General features: G+C 35.2%; 1 protein-coding gene across 1 annotated transcript in view; it reads left to right on the top strand.

Annotated features, from left to right (window-relative positions):
• The window catches only part of Dp1 (satellite-binding protein 1 Dp1), an 80,231-nt gene that overhangs the window by 6,436 nt on the left and 54,638 nt on the right, over nt 1-19,157 (top strand). Inside the window, 2 exon segments of the mRNA XM_089090650.1 lie at nt 5,434-5,705; nt 18,638-18,896. Of these exon segments, the coding sequence (XP_088946776.1) occupies nt 5,457-5,705; nt 18,638-18,896 (508 nt within the window). The 5' untranslated portion in view covers nt 5,434-5,456.

The raw sequence follows: 19,157 nt of genomic DNA, 5'->3' as shown, positions 1-19,157 counted from the left end.
TGTTTTTACTTTTATGACTTTAATAAATAAACTGATATTAACATTTTGATTACTAAATATCAGTATATGTATATTAAACTGACAATGTACATTCATTTGTGTTTTATTCCGTTAAGTGCAAATTATGTTCTAGCCTTGGAATGGCATAGGGGTTTTGAGCCCTACTAATGTTAATTTATGCTCGTTTTGAGTTTGACTCGGTTATTTATTGCAATATTTGTTCGTTTTCTGTTTACTTTATATATCGATTCTGATTTGTGGTAGTTTCACGCTGTGTAGATGGTTTGATTTTTGTTCATTTTTGGTTAAATGGAGCTCTTTAGCGTTCTTTGAAAAACTTGTTTTGTGAAAAAGTGCGTTTTAATCAATTCATGTTCGTTTTATAGCGACATAGTCTCTTAAGGAGAATAGAAAATAATACTTTAAATCTTTTAGTTTTTTTAAGAATTTATAGTTTGGCCTGCTATTTGTATGTCGGAGAAAATTTTTCAGCAATTTTTAACAACATCCACCCTTTTAAAAATCCGGACATAAATAGTAGTGTTTAATTTAGTTTCATACCTCCTCTAGTTGACCTGAAATGGAAAACTTGATACCATTCGCAAAAAAATGTTTATTTTCTTTGATAGCTTGGATACACTTACGCTATTTTGATTTGATAAGATTTTAAGAGCAGAAGCAGCCCCGAAAGTTTGAACATAATACCATCAGTCGTTCTTGGGATACTGCTGAGATGCCTTGTTGGGAATTAGCATTAACAAAGTGCGTTTTGATTTAATCTTGTGGCAACATTCAGTTTTTAAACATAAAGTCAAATCGGAGGGTGGGCGTGGGAAGGGGGATTAGTTTCCCTCCGATCACTTTCGACTATCAAATAGGGCATCAGCCCTTTCTATTTTCAATCGAATGAGCCCTTTTCGAAGCTCCTACGACAACTCCTTCGATACGAAGTGCCCTGGTCTAAACAACAACAAAAAAAATAATACATTGCACCAATATCGATCTTTACTATAAAAATGTCAAGCCATCCAATCACTTTCGACTATTAAAAAGGGCACTAGGCCTTTCGATTTCCCATCGAATGAGCCCTTTTTGAGTTTCTACGACAACGCTTTCTATAAACACCTTATAGGCCCCCAGGGCATAAATTACTACCCTTACCCTAAGAGCTCTGAAGGTGGTTGTCATCCTCTAAGACCTAACTTCCAGAACTTTCAACTACGTTAAACAAAATGGGTATTTCAAAATTTTGATTGGATGTGTCTGGGAAAATGGTGGGCGTGAGAGGGGCGTTAGTCGCTCTCCGATCACTTTCTACTATTAAAAAAGACACTAGCCCTTTCGGTTTCCAATCAAATGAGCCCTATTGAAGTTTCTGCGACAACGCTTTCAATAAAAACCTTATATGCCCCCAAGGTATAACTTACAACCCTTGCCCTGAGGGCGGGGAGGGGGTGTCATCCTCAAAGACCTAATTTCCAGAACTTTCTGCAACGTTAAACAAAATAGCTATCTGAAAATTTTGATTAGATTTGGTTGGGGTAATGGTGGGCGTGAGAGAGGGGTTAGTTACACTCCAATCACTTTCAACTATTATAAAGGGCACTAGCCCTCTCAATTTCCAATTGAATGAGCCCCTTTTGAAGTTTTATAACGACTATATATAAAAACCTTATATGCCCTCAGGGCATAACTTACAACCTTTGCCCTGGGGGCTCTGGGGGTTTGTCATCCTTAAATACTTAAATTCCAGAACTTTCAACTGTGTTGAACAAAATGGCTATCTCTAAACCTTGATTGTATATGTTCTTCATAATTGTGGGCGTGATAGGGTGGTTAATTACACTCCACTCACCTTCGACTATCAAAAAGAGCTGTTTCAGTTTTCAATTAAATGAGTCCTTTTTGAAATTTCTACAACAACTTTCAGTATAAACCTTACATGCCCCCAGGGCATAACTTATAACCCTTGCACCGAGGGCTCTGATAGGGTTATCATCCTAAAAGACCTAGTTTCCAGAACCTTCGACTACGTTGAACAAAATTGATATCTCAAAATTTTGTTTGGATGTGTTTGGGGAAATGGTGGGCGTGAGAGGGGGGTTAGTTGCCCTTCAATCTTTTTCGACTATTCAAAGGGCACTGGCCCTTTCAATTTCCAATTGAATGTGCCCTTTTTGAATTTTCTACAACATCGCTTTCTATAAAAAAAAAACCTTATATGCCCCCAGGGCATAATTTACGACCCTTCCCCTGAGGGCTGTGGGGGTGGAGGCGTTGTCATCCTTAAAGACCTAATTTCCAAAACTTTCAACTACGTTGCATAAAATAGCTATCTGAAAATTTTTATTGGATGTGTTTGGGGAAAAGGTGGGCGAGAGAGGGGGTTAATTGCCCTCAAATCACTTTCGAGACTATTAAAAAGGGCACTAGCCATTTCAATTCCCAATCGAACGAGCCCTTTTTGAAGTTTCTACGACAACGCGTTCTATAAAAACCTTATATGCCCCAAGGGCGTAACTTACAACCCTTGCTTTGATGGCTGTGGGGGGGGGGGGGGGGGTTGTCATTATCAAAGACCTAATTTCCAGAACTTTCAACTACGTTGACCAAAATGGCTATCTTAAAATTTTGATTGGATGTGTTTGGGGAAAAGATGGGCGTGAAAGGGGTGTTAGTTGCCTTCTAATCACTTTCGACTATTAACAAGGGCACTAGCCCTTTGAATTTCCAATCGAATGAGCCTTTTTTGAAGTTTCTACAACAACGATTTCTATAAAAAACCTTATTTGCCCCCAGGACATAACTTACACCCCTTGCCCTGAGGGCTGTGGGGGAGTTTCCACCTCAAAAGTATAATTTCTATCTGGAAATCAAGTACGCTTGACAAAATGGCTATCCAAAAATTTGTATTTGATGTGTTTGGGGAAAAGGTGGGCGTGAGAGGGGGTTAGTTATCCTCAAATCACTTTCGACTATTAAAAAGGGCATTAGGTCTTTGAATTTCTAATCGAATGAGCCCTTTTTCAAGTTTCTAGGACAAAGATCTCAATAAAAACTTATATACCCCCAAGGCATAACTTATAATCCTTGCCCTGAAGACTGTGGGGGGAGTGTCCTTCTCAGAGGTATCATTTCCTGAACTTTAAACTGCGTGGAACAAAAAGACTATCTCAAAATTTTGATTGGATGAGTTTGGGGAAAGGGTGGGCGTGGAAGGGGTGTTAGTAATCACTTTCGACTATTAAAAAAGGCACTAGCCATTTCAATTTCCAATCGAATGAGCCCTTTTAGAAGTTTTTACGACAACGCGTTCTATAAAAACCATATATGCCCCCGGGTTATTACTTACAACCCTTGCCCTGAGGGCTGCTGGGAGTGTCCTCCTCAAAACATAATCTCTATCTGGAAATCAACTACGCTGAACAAATTGGCCATCTCAAAATTTTAACTGGATGTGTTTCTGTAAATGTTGGGCAGGGAAGGGATTTTAGTCACCTTCACATCAGTTTTTAATATTAAAAATGGCATAGCATAGTCCAATTTTCAATTTAATGAGCCCCTTTCGAATTTCTTATGGTAAGTTTTTCGATACAAAGCGGCCTGCTGTAAAGAAAAAAAAATAATAAAAAATATACATTGTGCCAACATCGTTCTTATATGCCCCCAGGGTATAACTTAAAATCCTTGTCCTGAGGGCTGTGGGGGAGTGACCTCCTTAAAACATATTTTCAATCTGGAAATCAACTACGCTGAACAAAATGGCTATCTCAAAATTTTGATTGGATGTGTTTCGGGAATGGTGGGCGTGGAATGGGGTCAATTACTCTTCACCCACTGTCGACTATTAAAAAGGGCAATTTCAATTTCCAAATAATTGATGGCTTTTTGAACTTTTTATAACAACTTTCTATTTAAACCTTATTTGCCCCCTGGGCATGGCTTAAAACCTTTGCACTGGGGGCTCTGAAAGAGTTATCATCCTGAAAAACCTAATTTCCTGGCATGATTTGAAAAGGGGATTTCCTGGCATGATTTGAAAAACGGTCAGAAATTAAATAAAAGAACAATTTAACTGAAAGTAAGGAGCAACACTAACTTAAACGAATTTTTCATGTTAAAATAAATTTGATTAGCATATCTTTGTTATGTAATCAAAATAATTAATTACGTTATTTATATAAATTTAGAGTAACAAATTTTTATTCAATCTGGGATTAACTCTTTTGCAGATAGCATTGCGTTTGAAAAAAAATCGATGTTCATTTTTATTGATTCAGTGTATTATCGTATTTTTCGATTCATAGACTAAATTCCCAAATGAAGGCGGATTTTCCGGGGGAATTTTTCATATAATTTTAAATTTATTAATACAATCACTATTAATATGCAAGGGGAAGTTTTCCTTGAATTGCCTTTCTTTTGAGATCGCAGTGACGAGCGACGGGTAAGCTAGTGATACATAAATTTTATTCTGTTTAAAATTATGGTGAAGTTTCTGGAAAAAGGTTCAGGTAAACATTCCGAATTAGGATACAGCTGAACAATCTAGTGATTTTTAAGAATCGGAAACTAATTATGTGTAGGTAATTTGACTTTCTTATCCACAATAATACTCAATATCCCATGGTTTTATTTGTAATTCAAATTAAAATATTAGTGCCCATAAATCTTTTTTTAAGTTCAAGTTTAATTTTTAAAACTGCATATTTATGCTAAGTATTATAAGAAGAAAATTGTGACACCTTGAAGGCGTCAGCCAAAAATTGGTATAATTGCATAATTTATTACAAATTTATGCAAAATTGCAACTTTACTAATAAATGAATTAATTAATGCTATAGAAAATTTAATTATTTTATTCCCTTATAAATGGATCGCTAGACCGATTAAACCATTTGACTTGCATCCGACATAATGATGGAAGATATTTTTTCCTTGTAACATATCTAATTATATAGAATTTGTTTAAGTACATTTATTATATCTGCTTAGTCATAATTGCTGCTTTAAAAGAAGTAGCTTATTATTTGTGGCCTAAATTTGTTTGCGGTCAATAGTCTTCATTTTTAGGGAACTTTTGCGGATGCTTCTGAGCATTGAGAATGTGTTAGTCAAGGCCATACCCAGGATTTTTTTTTCGGAGTGGGTTTTACAAAATTTTTTTTTTTGGGGGGGGGGGGTCTACACAAAAAAAAACACATACAAAAATTTGTTTATGTACATTTTTGTTACGTTTTTCCGAGTCAGACAAACATTTCGCTGGGAGGGGGTTTAACCCCCCCCCCTGGATACGGCCTTGGTGTTATTTGACGCAACGTTTTAGAAATAGAAGAGCGAATCAATTGAGCTTTTGAACGCATTATCTTTTGTATTTGATTATCTGTATTATTGGAGATATTCAAGTTAGCTTATTGTTTTACCTCTAATTAGTACTGTAACGACACGGCACGGCCATGGAATCAGTTCTTTCGCCTAACGTTTTGGAGTCGACTGCCAACGGTTTGATGACGACAGGCAATCCCCTGGACTTACCATCAGGATCTGAGGCTTTTGACCAACCCATCCACAATGGCGAAGCCGCATCCAATAATTATGACGACATCTTCCCTGTGCTTCCTGTCACTGCCATCCCTCATGGAATGGACTCCAACTTGGGCCGCTGGAATGAAAAACTTCGAGTTGGTGTAAGAAATGTCACACAGGTAAGCATTTTTTTCAATTCTACGTGTATAGCAACACTGTATAGGTATGATATACCTTTTGAGTTATATATATATATATATATATATATATATATATATATATATATATATATATATATTTGTTTATTTTTCTCTCATGCGCTATTATTTTCTAATAGTGATTCCAAGGACTTCTTTTTTCGTTGCCTTGTTTTTTGTTTTTTTTTTACTGCAACTTGTTGATTTTTCGGGCCTGTGATGCCAGGGTCTGGATCCTAATGGTTCACAAGTTTCGTTTTTCTGAGGTCTTTATAATAAAAGCTTGTGTAAAAATTGGGTGAACTTTGGCGACTGAAATTATTTATTTACAATATCTGTAATGAGCTTATTATTTTTTTTTTTTTTTTTGTGTATTTTTCAGATTTTTGTAATTGAAATCAACGAGTATATGGTATTGACAAGAAAAGATTTTTTTAAGCTATTCAAGACAGCGAATCTAACTAAAACAGTAAACAAGTGGATGTTTGCAATGTATTCAGTGACATTCAAGGCTCATTCTAACACCAGCTCTGGTTGCGAAAGTAGGCAATGCCCTCTAAATTTTGTTGCGTATATTTCTTTTGGATTTGTATGTTCTGCTAGTGAAGATCATTGATTATTTTCTATCTATGACCTTGCCTAAGCACAGAGGGATTTTTTTTGCTGAAAGAAGTTGGTATACCCAGGGCAAAATTTCAGGCTTCAGTTTTGTTTCCTGAGCCAAGTTCCTGGTACAGTAAAATTCTGTTTTACTATACAACTTAAATTCCGTAAGGATTAAGTTATTGTAGAATAGAATACATATTACTTTTTAGGAATGAGGAAATTTCACTGTGTGAACAAGGTTAGTTGGTTTTCACAATAAAACAATAGTAACCTACTTAAAGGTTTCAATAAAACTAATCTATGTTAATCCAGACAATTTCCCTGTCTTCTTCTAAGATTCGACTCCCACAAAACAAGAAGCAGTGGATTGTAATATCGGATGTCCTTCATTTTGGTTTCTAGTCCGTCTTTCTTTTTATCCATGCAAATAGTTCCTACTCATATTCACCACCGTTAAAATTCAATCAAAATCCCTATCAATGTTTGTAGTCCCGTCCCAGTTTATAACGTGTGATAGATATACTGGAAAATTGTAAAACACCACAATGTCTGTACCTCTTGATTGTAACCCGTGCTCTTTGCTCGAAAGGTAATATATGTTTTGAAAGGTAAAGCATAAAAAGAAAATAACGGGGTTTATTTTCTAAACTGTATTTTTGAAATTATCCGTAGCTTGGACGCTTAAATTTATGTTTTTTCTATATGTCTATGTTAAACAACTGACCAATCAAGATAGGCAAGGAGTAGTTGTAGCTTGTAGGTTATTAGCATAAGGACTTGTCGGAAAACTTTTCTCTCCACTTTTAAAATATTCCACCTAGGCCTAATGCCACTCATGTTCAAAATTGAAATTGTTGCAATAAATGTATGTATAACCATGGAAGAAATTGTTAACAAGAAAAGTGGACGAAAGAGGTTTCTTTCCCCATAGGGAGTTGACGAAGTGATGTGCCTATAAGAGAAACAGTTGTCTATCGATTACCTTCATTAGATATACGGTCGAGTGAGATATCTGAAAGGTTTATTGGCTATGTCCAAGGATAAAGTCGTAATTGGGAGTGACGATAAGGGGCTATCCTTCTTGGTTTGCACCCAATTATCCATGCTCTTTTCGTTTGCTATAAAAAATAGACATCTGATTCAATATGGAGGCAACTTAATTCTAGCATTTATCACCAGCTACCCTCAAATAAAATAAGTATGAGGACACACCAAACGAAGTTCCGTCCCAGATCCTCAAAAGGTTTAAAATAAAGAAAAAATATTTTTTGTATTTTGAAAATGAAAATATATTGTACGAGTCACCTGTGTTTCTATTGTTTTGTTTTCTCGTATTTGTCTTTTCCCCTGATCCCTAAATAAATTGCTGCTTATAGGCTTGCATAAACAGTCATATTCATGAATAAGGGCCCATTCACAATAAGATTACCAATACCGAGGTTTAGTTATCGCTCATATGAACCGGTCAGATTTATCCTAGAATTTTCTGAAAAATTCTATGAAAAGTTAGTATTTGCTCAATTTAGCTCTAGCTAAACCTCAGTGTTAGTAATATCTCATTGTGAATGAGGTTTAACACAACGCAGAATATTCCTTTCAATAAAGATGTATATACATAGAAATATATAAATACAGCTCTGTACAATTCGGCAAGCAAACCGAATGTACACATACAACTCGTCATATATAACTACAAACAAGACTGTAACAACACTAAGAATTGTGACTGTTTAGTTTATTGATTTGTTTGTCATACTTATGAAGCACCCCCCCCCCCCCCCTTATTCGATAGTACTGTAGTGAAGGTGTTTGTCTATGATTTTTGTCAGAGGTATTTTCAGTAGGCTATGCTTTGCTTAAAAATTAAATTTTGCTCTTTTGTAAAGCTCTGGTTAGTTTTCAACTATCAACTTTTGACAACTCCACTTGATTTCTGCTTAGGCTTTTTACCGAGAATCTTGTTATTTTAGAAATTGCTTCATATTTAAAATTTTACAAGACTGCCTAGCCAACATTCTCCAAAATAGGTTTACGAAAAATGCAAACATATACTTTGCCGTTTTGAGAACCCTTTAATTGGGGACCACTACCCCCCCCCCCCCCCTCCTTATTCGATAGTACTATAGTGAAGGTGTTTGTCTATGATTTATGTCAGAGGTATTTTCAATAGGCTATGCTTTGCTTAAAAATCAAATTTTGTTCTTTTGTAAAGCTCTGGTTAGTTTTCAACTATCAACTTTTGACAACTCCACTTGATTTTTGCTTAGGCTTTTTACCGAGAATCTTGTTATTTTAGAAATTGCTTCTTATTTAAAATTTTACAAGACTGCCTAGCCAACATTCTCCAAAATAGGTTTACGAAAAATGCAAACATATACTTTGCCGTTTTGAGAACCCTTTAATTGGGGACCACTACTACTAACAAGCTATTGCAGTAGCAAGCCGCCTGAGACTAACACTGCTGCTCAGGCTCCAACCTAGAGTTGGATTTAGCTCGGGTACTGTGGAACACGGCTCACAGAATGTAACTTAACCCAAAAACCAAAAATGGGCCTAAATACTTGCGACAGCTTCTTCCCCAATGTCGTAGTACTATTATAGATTTTTGTTACGTTACCTGTTTACACCTAGTCTCTTTTTAAAGGGGGTTTCCCTGCAAATTCAACAAGTCTGTTCCGGTTACTATGGTTCATGGTGCCAATTCTCAAAAATATATTTGTTTTTAGTGAAGATACCAAAAAACGTACTTTTCAAAATTTAAGGGCGTCAGTTGCTCCGCTTTGCTCCAATTGGTGCCCTTGACAGTATGTGACCCCGTCCGGACCATTTTTGCAAAGACCAAAGTCTGGGTCAGTAGAAGCCTGATTTCATGTGAAGAAGCATCTTGAGTTGCTGGAAAGTTTAAAGTCAGAGATTGTATTCAGAACATAATTCTCTCTCTAAAGCTCGAAAAACAAGGACTAGGTAAAAATAAAATAATTACAGCGATGACAAAGAAGGGGTTGCCTGAAAGAACAATAGGCCTACACTTGTACTACTATAAATTATGCGAAATGTAATAATTTATTAGCATTAATTATTGCAGGCTGATGAAAAAACTAGACCCAGATCATATTGATCTACTATAAAAAAGAAAGAATAGCTCAGAATGTTCCCAAGGCTTGATAATTACAAAAACGGAAGATAATTTTGAATCGAATAAAGTGTAAATAAAAAAAATAGGATTTGGTTTTAAATTAAATCTCCCGTCGTAGTCCATATTAGCTTCCCAACTCCGAGCCATCCATACATTCCGAATCAATTTTGATCCCTCATTGCGATGCCTCCCGATATAGAAAATTTATCTATTGTCGGGCATTATCAATTGCAGCTTATGTCTGGGAAAGTAAATTCAGACCCAGATAAATAGGCTATTTCTTCATTTTTTGCTTCTATTGAAAATAATACCTTAAGAGTAAACAGTTGGGAAATTAACAGCATGTTTAAATGTGCTTTTAAAGATTCTGTTGAAAACCTATTTGGAAGTGGAACCGGTGACGGGATAAACATGTCAGGATTCTTAGTGCTTTATTTTGTAAAATTTGTACTGGTTTAACATGTTTTCTGAGTGTCGATAAATAACAATATTGTGGTGCGTATGATAATGGATTAGAACAAAGTAAATTCTACGTAAGGCACCATACGACAAGTAGTGTTCCAATCTTCGTTTTAATCCATACTAAGGTTAAAGGGTTTGACACCCCCCCCCCCCCGAAATGTTTGCCCGATTCGTAAAAAAACGTAACAAAAATGGAATACGAATATATTTTTGATGCGTTTAAAGTTTTTTTTTAAATACAGCCATGTTACCAATTTAGACTTGTAATTTGGTTTTGTCAATGAATATTTTTAACCCAAAAGAAGATGCTGAATCACTATTTTTGGCTTTTTTTGTTTGAGACAAAGTTTCTTTAATTTGCTTATCTAAGAATGATTTAATACGGTTTAGACAACTGTGTTCCTCTCTTATCACAAGACTTTGTAGAACATCACTTGACGACAACATTAAATAGTTTATTAATCCAACCTTTTTGGCATAAATAACGTTCATTATCATAAAGATTTTTTTGTCAATTACATAAAATAGTATTGATCTTTGTCTTCCGACATTTTAAAATTCATAAAATAGCTTCTCTTTTTGTCATGTTGGCAAAGCACTGAAACATCTGTTATTGTTGCATTAAACTTTGAAAAGCTTGGAATTTGTGTGCCATCACCTTTATAGATTACGGGAGGTTCGTTGATCTGCTAAGCAAAGAGAAACTTGTTAATACCTTCCTTGACGAAACTGATTTTCATTACGGAAAGGGAAAGTATTGCAATCATCATGAGTTGTTAATCTGGACACGATAAAGGCGTTAACACTTGAGGAACAAACCAAATTTGTAATTAATCTTTTATATAGAAAGCCAAAATAGGTCATGCTCATATGATCAAAAGTATGGAAGTAGAGGAGCTAGTAGTTTTGTGCTCCATTGCCTGTCTAATTAACAGCTTTGAATATAAATGAAAAACTATTCCTAATTAACTGCTCAAATCGATTTTCTGTCTAAGATGATCGAAATCTTTGAATTCTGAAAGCAAACTGTTTCATGATAGTTAGAAAACCAACTTGAATGTATCAGCTATGATGCCATCTTTGCAAATCCATCAACATGTTACAATGAACAATTTCCCTTCGCATAAAAATGATTCATTTGTTGGATCATTTCATTGTTGAATCAGGCCTGGTATTCGGTACTCAATTTAGAGGGTTTATTAGTTTACAAAAAGAGGGCCTCCAAGTTAATTTCGGTGGGGAGCGAGTTATGCTCTTATTTCGTGTGACAGTTTTCCAAGTTCATATTGTCGTTTCCTATACCAAAGAGCGTATTTCACTTTTCATAAGTGATTGGATACCCGGGAGAGGCCTTTAGTGATGTGTTCTCCTATCTCGCTTTCCATGGAGGGTTTCTAATGTCTCGTTGGGAATTATAACCGCTTGTCTATTCAGTCCGTTTTTAGTTATGTCTTTGAAAACTAATCATGGTTACGCTAGTAGCTCAAATCTTATAAAGACTGAGCTATGACCAATAGATACAGTTTAGATACAATTTAAAAAGTTTTTTTTAAAGGAAATTATCTTATGACTTTTTCCCGGCAATGCTATTTTGAAAATAGTAATTTTCCTTCGGATTAAACAAAATAGTAATTTATAGTTATAAGAAGGCTTTTCTTTAAGAATTCTATAGAGTCTGAAACCCCTCAAAAATGTCACTAACTTGGAACAGGAGTACACCACTGAAATCGATGTTGTTAAAAACCCTTATCTGGCGGTTTACAGTCCCCCGCCTTGAGCAGCAAGGAAAATTATATTCTTGCATGGACAGGCGCGTAGCTCCAGCATTTTTATTTGGGGTGGGGCAAGAGGGGTCCATAGCCAGATAGTCAAGGGATATGGGCTATATAATAATTTTCTTCTCCAAAGTATTGGGGGCAGCTGCCCCCTTGCCACCCCCTCCCCAATGACGCCCCTGTGCATGGGTAGAACTGGTATCTTTTTTTTCTACAGGGTTGATCGTACTGAACTAGTGATCGTAGAGATTTGGGAGAGGACTCGTTTGAACGGAACCTTTATAAGTAAAGAAAGAGATCGTGCCACAGCAAGGTGCATTTTTCATAGACATCGCAATAGCGCTGCCTAAGTAAAGAACGATGTTGGTACAATCTATTATTTATTTGTTTCTTCCTTTTAGACCAGGGCACTTCGTATCGAAGGAGTTGTCGTAGAAACTTCGAAAAGGGCTCATTCGATTGGAAACTGGAAGGGCTTGTACCCTTTTTAACAGTCGAAAGTGATTGTACGGCAATTAACCCTACTCTTACGCCCACCATTTCCCCAAACACATCCAATCAAAACTTTGAGATAGCCATTTTGTTCAATGTAGTTGAAAGTTCTGTAAATTAGGTCTTTGAGGATGATAAACCCCTCAGAGCCTCAGGGCAAGGGTTGACCTGGGGGCATAAAAAGTTTTTAGAGAAAATGTTGTCGTAGAAACTTCAAAAAGGGCTCATTTGATTGGAAATTGAAAGGGCTAGTGCCCTTTTTAATAGTCGAAAGTGATAAGAGGGCAACAAACCCCCCTCTCACGCCCACCATTTCCCCAAACACATCCAATCAAAATTTTGAGATAGCCATTTTGTTCAACGTAGTTGAAAGCTCTGGAAATTATGTTTTTGAGGATGACAAACCCCCTCAAGACAAGGGTTGTAATTTATGCCCTGCGGGCATATAAGGTTGTTATAGATAGCGTTGTTGTAGAAACTTCAAAAAGGGCTCATTCGATTGGAAATTGAAAGGGCTAGTGCCCTTTTTAATAGTCAAAACTGATTTGAGGGCAACTACCCCCCTCTCACACCCACCATTTCCCCAAACACATCCAATCAATATTTTGAGATAACCATTTTGTTCAACGTACTTTAAAGTCTATGAAATTAGGTTTTTGAGGATGACAACCCCCAGGGCAAGGGTTTTAAGTTATGCCCTCGGGGCATATAAGGTTTTTATATAAAATGTTGAAATAGAAACTTCAAAAAGGGCTCATTCGATTGAAAATTGAAAGGGCTAGTGCCCCCACAGCCCTAAGGGCTTGAGTTGTAAGTTATGCCCTGGGGGCATATAAGGTTCTTATAGAAAGGGTTGTCGTAGAAACTTCAAAAAGGGCACATTCGATTGGAAATTGAAAGAGCTAGTGCACTTTTTGATAAAAGAAAGTAATTGGAGGGGATCTAACTCCCCTCTCATACCCACCATTTCTCCAAACACATCCAATCCAAAATTTTGAGATACCCATTTTTTCAAAGTAGTTGGAAATTGAGAGGGCTACTGCCCTTTTTAACAGTCGAAAGAAATAAGAGGGATAATACCCCCCCCCCCCACGCCCATCATTTCCCCAAACATTTACGATCAAAATTTTTATATGGCCATTTTGTTCAACGTAGTTGAAAGGTCTGGAAATTATGTCTTTGAGGATGATAACCCTCCCCCCATAGCCCTCGGGACAAGGGTAGTAAGTTATGCCCTTGGGGCATATGTGGTTCCTATTGAGTTTTGTCGTAGAAGCTTCAAAACGGGCTCACTCGATTTGAAATTGAGAGGACTAGTGCCTTTTTTATTTGTCGAAAGTGATCAGAGGGCAAATGCCGCCCACGCCCATCATTTACCCAAACACTTCCAATCAAAATTTTGAGATAGCCATTTTGTTCAACGTATTTGAAAAAGTCTGAAAATTATATCTTTGAAGATAACAAATCCACCCAGCACTCAGGGCAAGGGTTGTAAGTTATGCCCTGGGGGCATATAAGGTTTTTATAGAAAGCATGGTCATATAAACTTCGGAGGGGCCTCATTTGATTGGTAATCAGACGCTCTAGTGCTCTTTTTAAGAGTCAGGAAGGGCTTTTGTTCATTTTTGGTTTAATGGAGTTCTTTACTTTTTTTTGAAAAACTTTTTTTGTGCAAAAAGTTTTTTTGATTTATTTCTGTTCGTTTTGTACTGATATAGTCTTTTCTGGGAGAAAGACTGAGCCTCTTCTGAAGTTAAACAACCATCCCTTCCATAAAAACCTTAAATACCCCCCTGTACATAACTTACAACTCTTACCCCTAATCTCTGGGGTTTGTTTCAACCCCAAAAGCCATGTTATATGATATTTAGACTATTTTGAATCGAATGACTATTTCAAAATTTCTGTTAGTCTTATTTCGGGACAATACGACGTGTGTGTAGGGGGGAGGGGGTAGCTGCCCTTTGATCTCTGACTCTTAAAAAGAGTCAAACCCGATATGTCTCTAGGGCTTAACTTGCAACCCTTGCCCTGAGGGCTGGGGGGATTTGTTATCCTCAAAGGCATAATTTTCAGACTTTACTGATTGGCTTAATAAAATGGCTATATCAAAATTTTGATTAGAAGTGTATGGGGAAATGATAGGCGTGGGGGGCACTAGTCCTTTCAATTTCCAATCGAATAAACCCTTTTTGAAGCTTCTATGACAAAACTTTCTATAAAAATCTTATATGCCCGAAGGGTATTAATTACGACGTTTGTCCTAAGGGCTATTGGGGGAGGGTTGTCATCCCCAAAGACATAAACTACAGACCTTTCAACTACGTTCAACAGAATGGCCATATCAAAATGTTGATCGAAAATGTTTGGGGAAATGATGGGCGTGGGGGGCGATTCTCCCTCCGTTTACTTTCGACTATTAAAAAGGATAATAGCCGTCTCATTTTCAATTGAAAGAGCCCTTTTTGAAGTTTTTACGACAACACTATTTGTTTAAAAATCATTATATGCCCCCTGGGCATAACTTACAACCTTAGCCCTGAGCGCTGTGAAGGGGTTGTCACACTCAAAAACATAATTTCTGGACCCTTCAACTGCATTCAACAAAATGGCTATATCAAAATATTGATCGGAGTGTTTGGGGAAATGATGGTCATAGGGGGGGAGGCATTCCCCCTCCGATCGCTTTTGACTATTAATACGGGCACTAGCCCTCTCAATTCCCAATTGAATGAATACCTTTTGAAGTTTCTACGACAACGCTGGCGAATACCTAATTTCCAGAACTTTCAACTACGTTGAACAAAATGTCTTATCTCAAAATTTTGATTGGATATTTTAGGGAAATGGTGGGCGTGAGAGGGGTGTTAGTTGCCCTCCAATCACTTTTGACTATTAAAAAGGTTCGAACACTGGAATGTTTTATTTTAGTTATGCTGACTGTAACGTGTTTTATTAAAATTATATTAAAAAATTAACATGCCCCTTAAAGTTACTTCATATGGGAAAACTTGGGTTTACTCAGCGGAAGATAATCAATACTTTTTCAATATATATATATATATATATATATATATATATATATATATATATATATATATATATATATATATATATATATATATATATATATATATATATATATATATATATATACATATATATATATACATATATATATATACATATATATACATATATATATATATATATATACATATATATACATATATATACATATATATATATATATATATATATATATATATATATATATATATATATATATATATATATATATATATATATATATATATATATATATATATATATATATATATATATATATATATATATATATATATATATATATATATATATATATATATATATATATATATATATATATATATATATATATATATATATATATATATATATATATATATATATATATATATATATATATATATATATATATATATATATATATATATATATATATATATATATATATATATATATATATATATATATATATATACTTGAGTAAATATAATTGATAAAAATACAGGAGAGGATTAGTGGCTACAGTAGAATTTATAAGTAATATTTGACTAATCTTTACCTCTTTACCGTAGGGGTTTAAAACCCTACTCATATTAATTTCTGCTCGTTTTGAGCATGAATATATTATTTAGTTTAATTTCTGTTTGTTATGGGTTTCATTTATTTATTGATACTGAATTGCGGTAGTTGCATGCTTGGTAGATTATTTGTTTCTATTTTTGTTCACTTTAGGTTTAATGGAGTTTTTTACTTTTTTTGAAAAATTCTATTTTGTGGAAAAAGGTTGTTTTAATTAATTTTCTTAGAACAACAATTTTGTGATGTAGGGCCAAAAATACTACCTCCTCCTGAAACCTACAGTTTATTTTATTCATTTTTTGATACTTCTCCTGATATACGCGCTTCAGGGCACTGCTGCTCAGCCCGCGCTTCAGTCTTCAGAAGCATTTAAATCCATCCTTCTCACTCCAAAGGACACCGAACTTTAAATGACAACTTGGTTAAAGTTTTTTTCATGTGTTCTTGAGGTTCATAAGGTGCATATATTTTTAGTATAAATATGTGCACGACGATTAAAGTCTCTGTTAAGAAATATATGGTCTAATTTGCTGTTTGATGTTCTATCTAAATACAATAATCAATTCTCTGGCAAATGTCGAAGGTTAAATCTTATAAAACAAACCATTTTGATAAAATGAATACAAACAAAACTTATTCAGAATAAATCTCGTTGTGGGTGCCTAGGGTAAACAAATCACTAGTCGAACAAACTTAATTTAATATTTTAAAGAAATTAGTTGAGCAAGGGGACTGAAACTAAGAGATTTTCACGAATTGATAGTTGGCTAATTTTGGAAAATTTTGGGCACTTATTTGTTCTACTTTCAATACAATGTAAAAGAAATTTTGTCTAAAATAAACATTGTAAAAATGAAGGATAGATGTATAATTCGTCCAAAGAGGCAAATTGTTGTAAATCGCGTTAAAAACTAGTAAGAAGGACAGTCAAACTTTTCTCCTCTTCACAGTTTGGCTGCATACTTTTTGCCTCTTGATGAGTCATTTAAATATGGAGGACACCTCATTTTTGAAAGATCCAAAGTTGCTAGACAATAATAAGTAGCTTATATAGGGGCGTGTGAATAGCATCATTCATTTTAAGGTTGTGAAACAGTTTGGTTTTTGGTTCCACCTTGTTGATTATGTTATGCAGAATGGTTTTGACCCTAGTGAACAACGATGTGTCCCTAGGGGCACCTTTGTTATGAATGAGGTATAATAAATAAAAAAATAATTTTGCACTTTAACATTTCATATTGGGTGTCAAACGTAATAGCATATGTACCTCTAAGCTTTACAATATCTGATTTCGGTACTTGTATGATATAGTCCCGACCTAATATTTTTGTCTAAGTAGAACCTGTTACGACGCTCAATCCTAACGAAATATACCTAAGTATGATAAAAATATAATACTTTTGAAACAAATTTGGGCTATATATTTGTACATTAGAGGGGAGTGGGGGTAAAGTATAGCGGGTCTGAATGCTTAATGGTATCGGTACTATTATTCTGAATATTATTAAGTAAGAATTGTTTTCTAACTTCACACTGTCCAAATGCTCCACCACCTAATGTGCAAATATATAGCCCAAATTATATATTTTCTATCTATTCTGTCTCTTCTCTTTGTTTTGTCTCAAAAGCTGAAAGAAACTAAAAAAAAAACCTCATAATATGTCACGGGATGAACAACTTGAGTGGTCGGGGCTATATAATAACAGTACCCCGATTTCTGCTAAAAATGAGTTTTATGATTTGAAATCAAATCGATTGAGTTAAATTAAGCTCTTGGTCCAGATGGCATTCAATCTTGTTGCTAAAGCTGATCCTGAGTTGCTGAAGCTTAATACCGAGAAAATAGTAGATTTTACCACAAAGTTGTCGCAAGCATCTAAGAAAGTGGCTATTTCCTGAAACCATTTGCGAAATCCATCATGGTTCCCCTTTACAAAAAAGAAGAAGGGCTAACATTAATAACCGCTGACCATTAGACCCAACGAGCCAACCTACAAATGTCTAACATCGTCAATGAATGTCTCTTAGTAAATTCTACCTTAGGAATAAATAAGTTTTAGTTTTGAGTTGATCGTTTGAACATAGGTAAGGTTTTCTTCAATAAGCAATAGACGTAAGGATGTTTCAAGTTCGGGACTCCTGCTTTGTAAATCTGATATCCAAGTTTGTTATGTTCGTATTCTTAAGGTAAACGTCTCAAAATAGAATTTGTAAAACTGTTTTATTCTAGATGTGGGGATTTAAGGAGAAAATTGAAGGTTTTACAAATTTGGATTTTAAAAAGCAAAATTAGATTTTAGAGCTTATTTGGGAAATAAAGGTTACTGCGCCACTCAAAATTGAGAACTAACAAATATTCTATCAAGTAGCTGTAGTTTTGTTGCAACTCAATTTATGTTGCATCCAAATATTAGAAGTCAGAATTGAATTTAGAAACAAGGTGTATCCTAACTGCACCACTTATCAACGGTTAACTTGGGTGATGTATTAGTTTGTGGTTTTGCAATAAGCACACAGTTCTTTTATTCTGTTAAGCTGTTATCTTTTATCAGGAGTATAATATCAGCATTAAGAACTACTTCTTTCCGCTTAGCGCAAGCTAAAAGCTTAGTGTAGGTGTATCATTTCAGAGAGAAAAAGTCTCGTATCCAAGGAGCCATTTGCAGTGCTTTCCACTAAGCAAGAAAGGAGTTCTTTGTCTTTTCGCGTTTTTAATTTGGGATTGAAATAAAATTAGTGACATGTATTGAGCCGAAAGCGAAACGTTTTAATCAAATAAAATGTGTTTATTCCAGGTTTTCCATATTCCTGGATGTGAAAGAAAGCTGGATGAAAAATTTGGCGAAAGTGATTTGCAGAAACGATGTGTGGATATTATGATGGCAACCGGTGCGCAGATCGAGTGTTCGTCAGCACGAGATTTTTCCTTAACGTTTATTGTTGTCGGAAAACCGGACGCTGTTCTTAAAGCAAGACGTGAGATCCTCACGCACTTCCAAACTCAAGCAAATGCTGCTGTTACAATCCCGAAAGAACATCACAAATACATTTTAGGTATTTAGTTTTCTTGTTTCTTTATCTCATATAGAATAGATTCTATGTAATTCAGGGTATCCAACCATTCTGCTGAAAAACATCCCAAGTTCGTCTAATTATTTGGTGATTAAAACGAGTATCAGATTAATCCCAGGGTATTATGTTTATATTTTCTTAAAAACGGATAAGGTAAAAGTGTAAGAACTCAGCATGATTTGACAGTATCTGAACGTTGAAATAAGCTTTTTCCTCAGTCTAGAATATCTATAACTTGCCTGC

Source organism: Artemia sp. Qi Xiang Cuo, chromosome 6 (assembly GCF_049724085.1).
Source record: "Artemia sp. Qi Xiang Cuo chromosome 6, ASM4972408v1, whole genome shotgun sequence".
NCBI classification, from domain to species: domain Eukaryota; kingdom Metazoa; phylum Arthropoda; class Branchiopoda; order Anostraca; family Artemiidae; genus Artemia; species Artemia sp. Qi Xiang Cuo.
The sequence above is the reverse complement of the archived record's forward strand: the minus strand, read 5'-3'. Positions and strand labels throughout refer to the sequence as shown.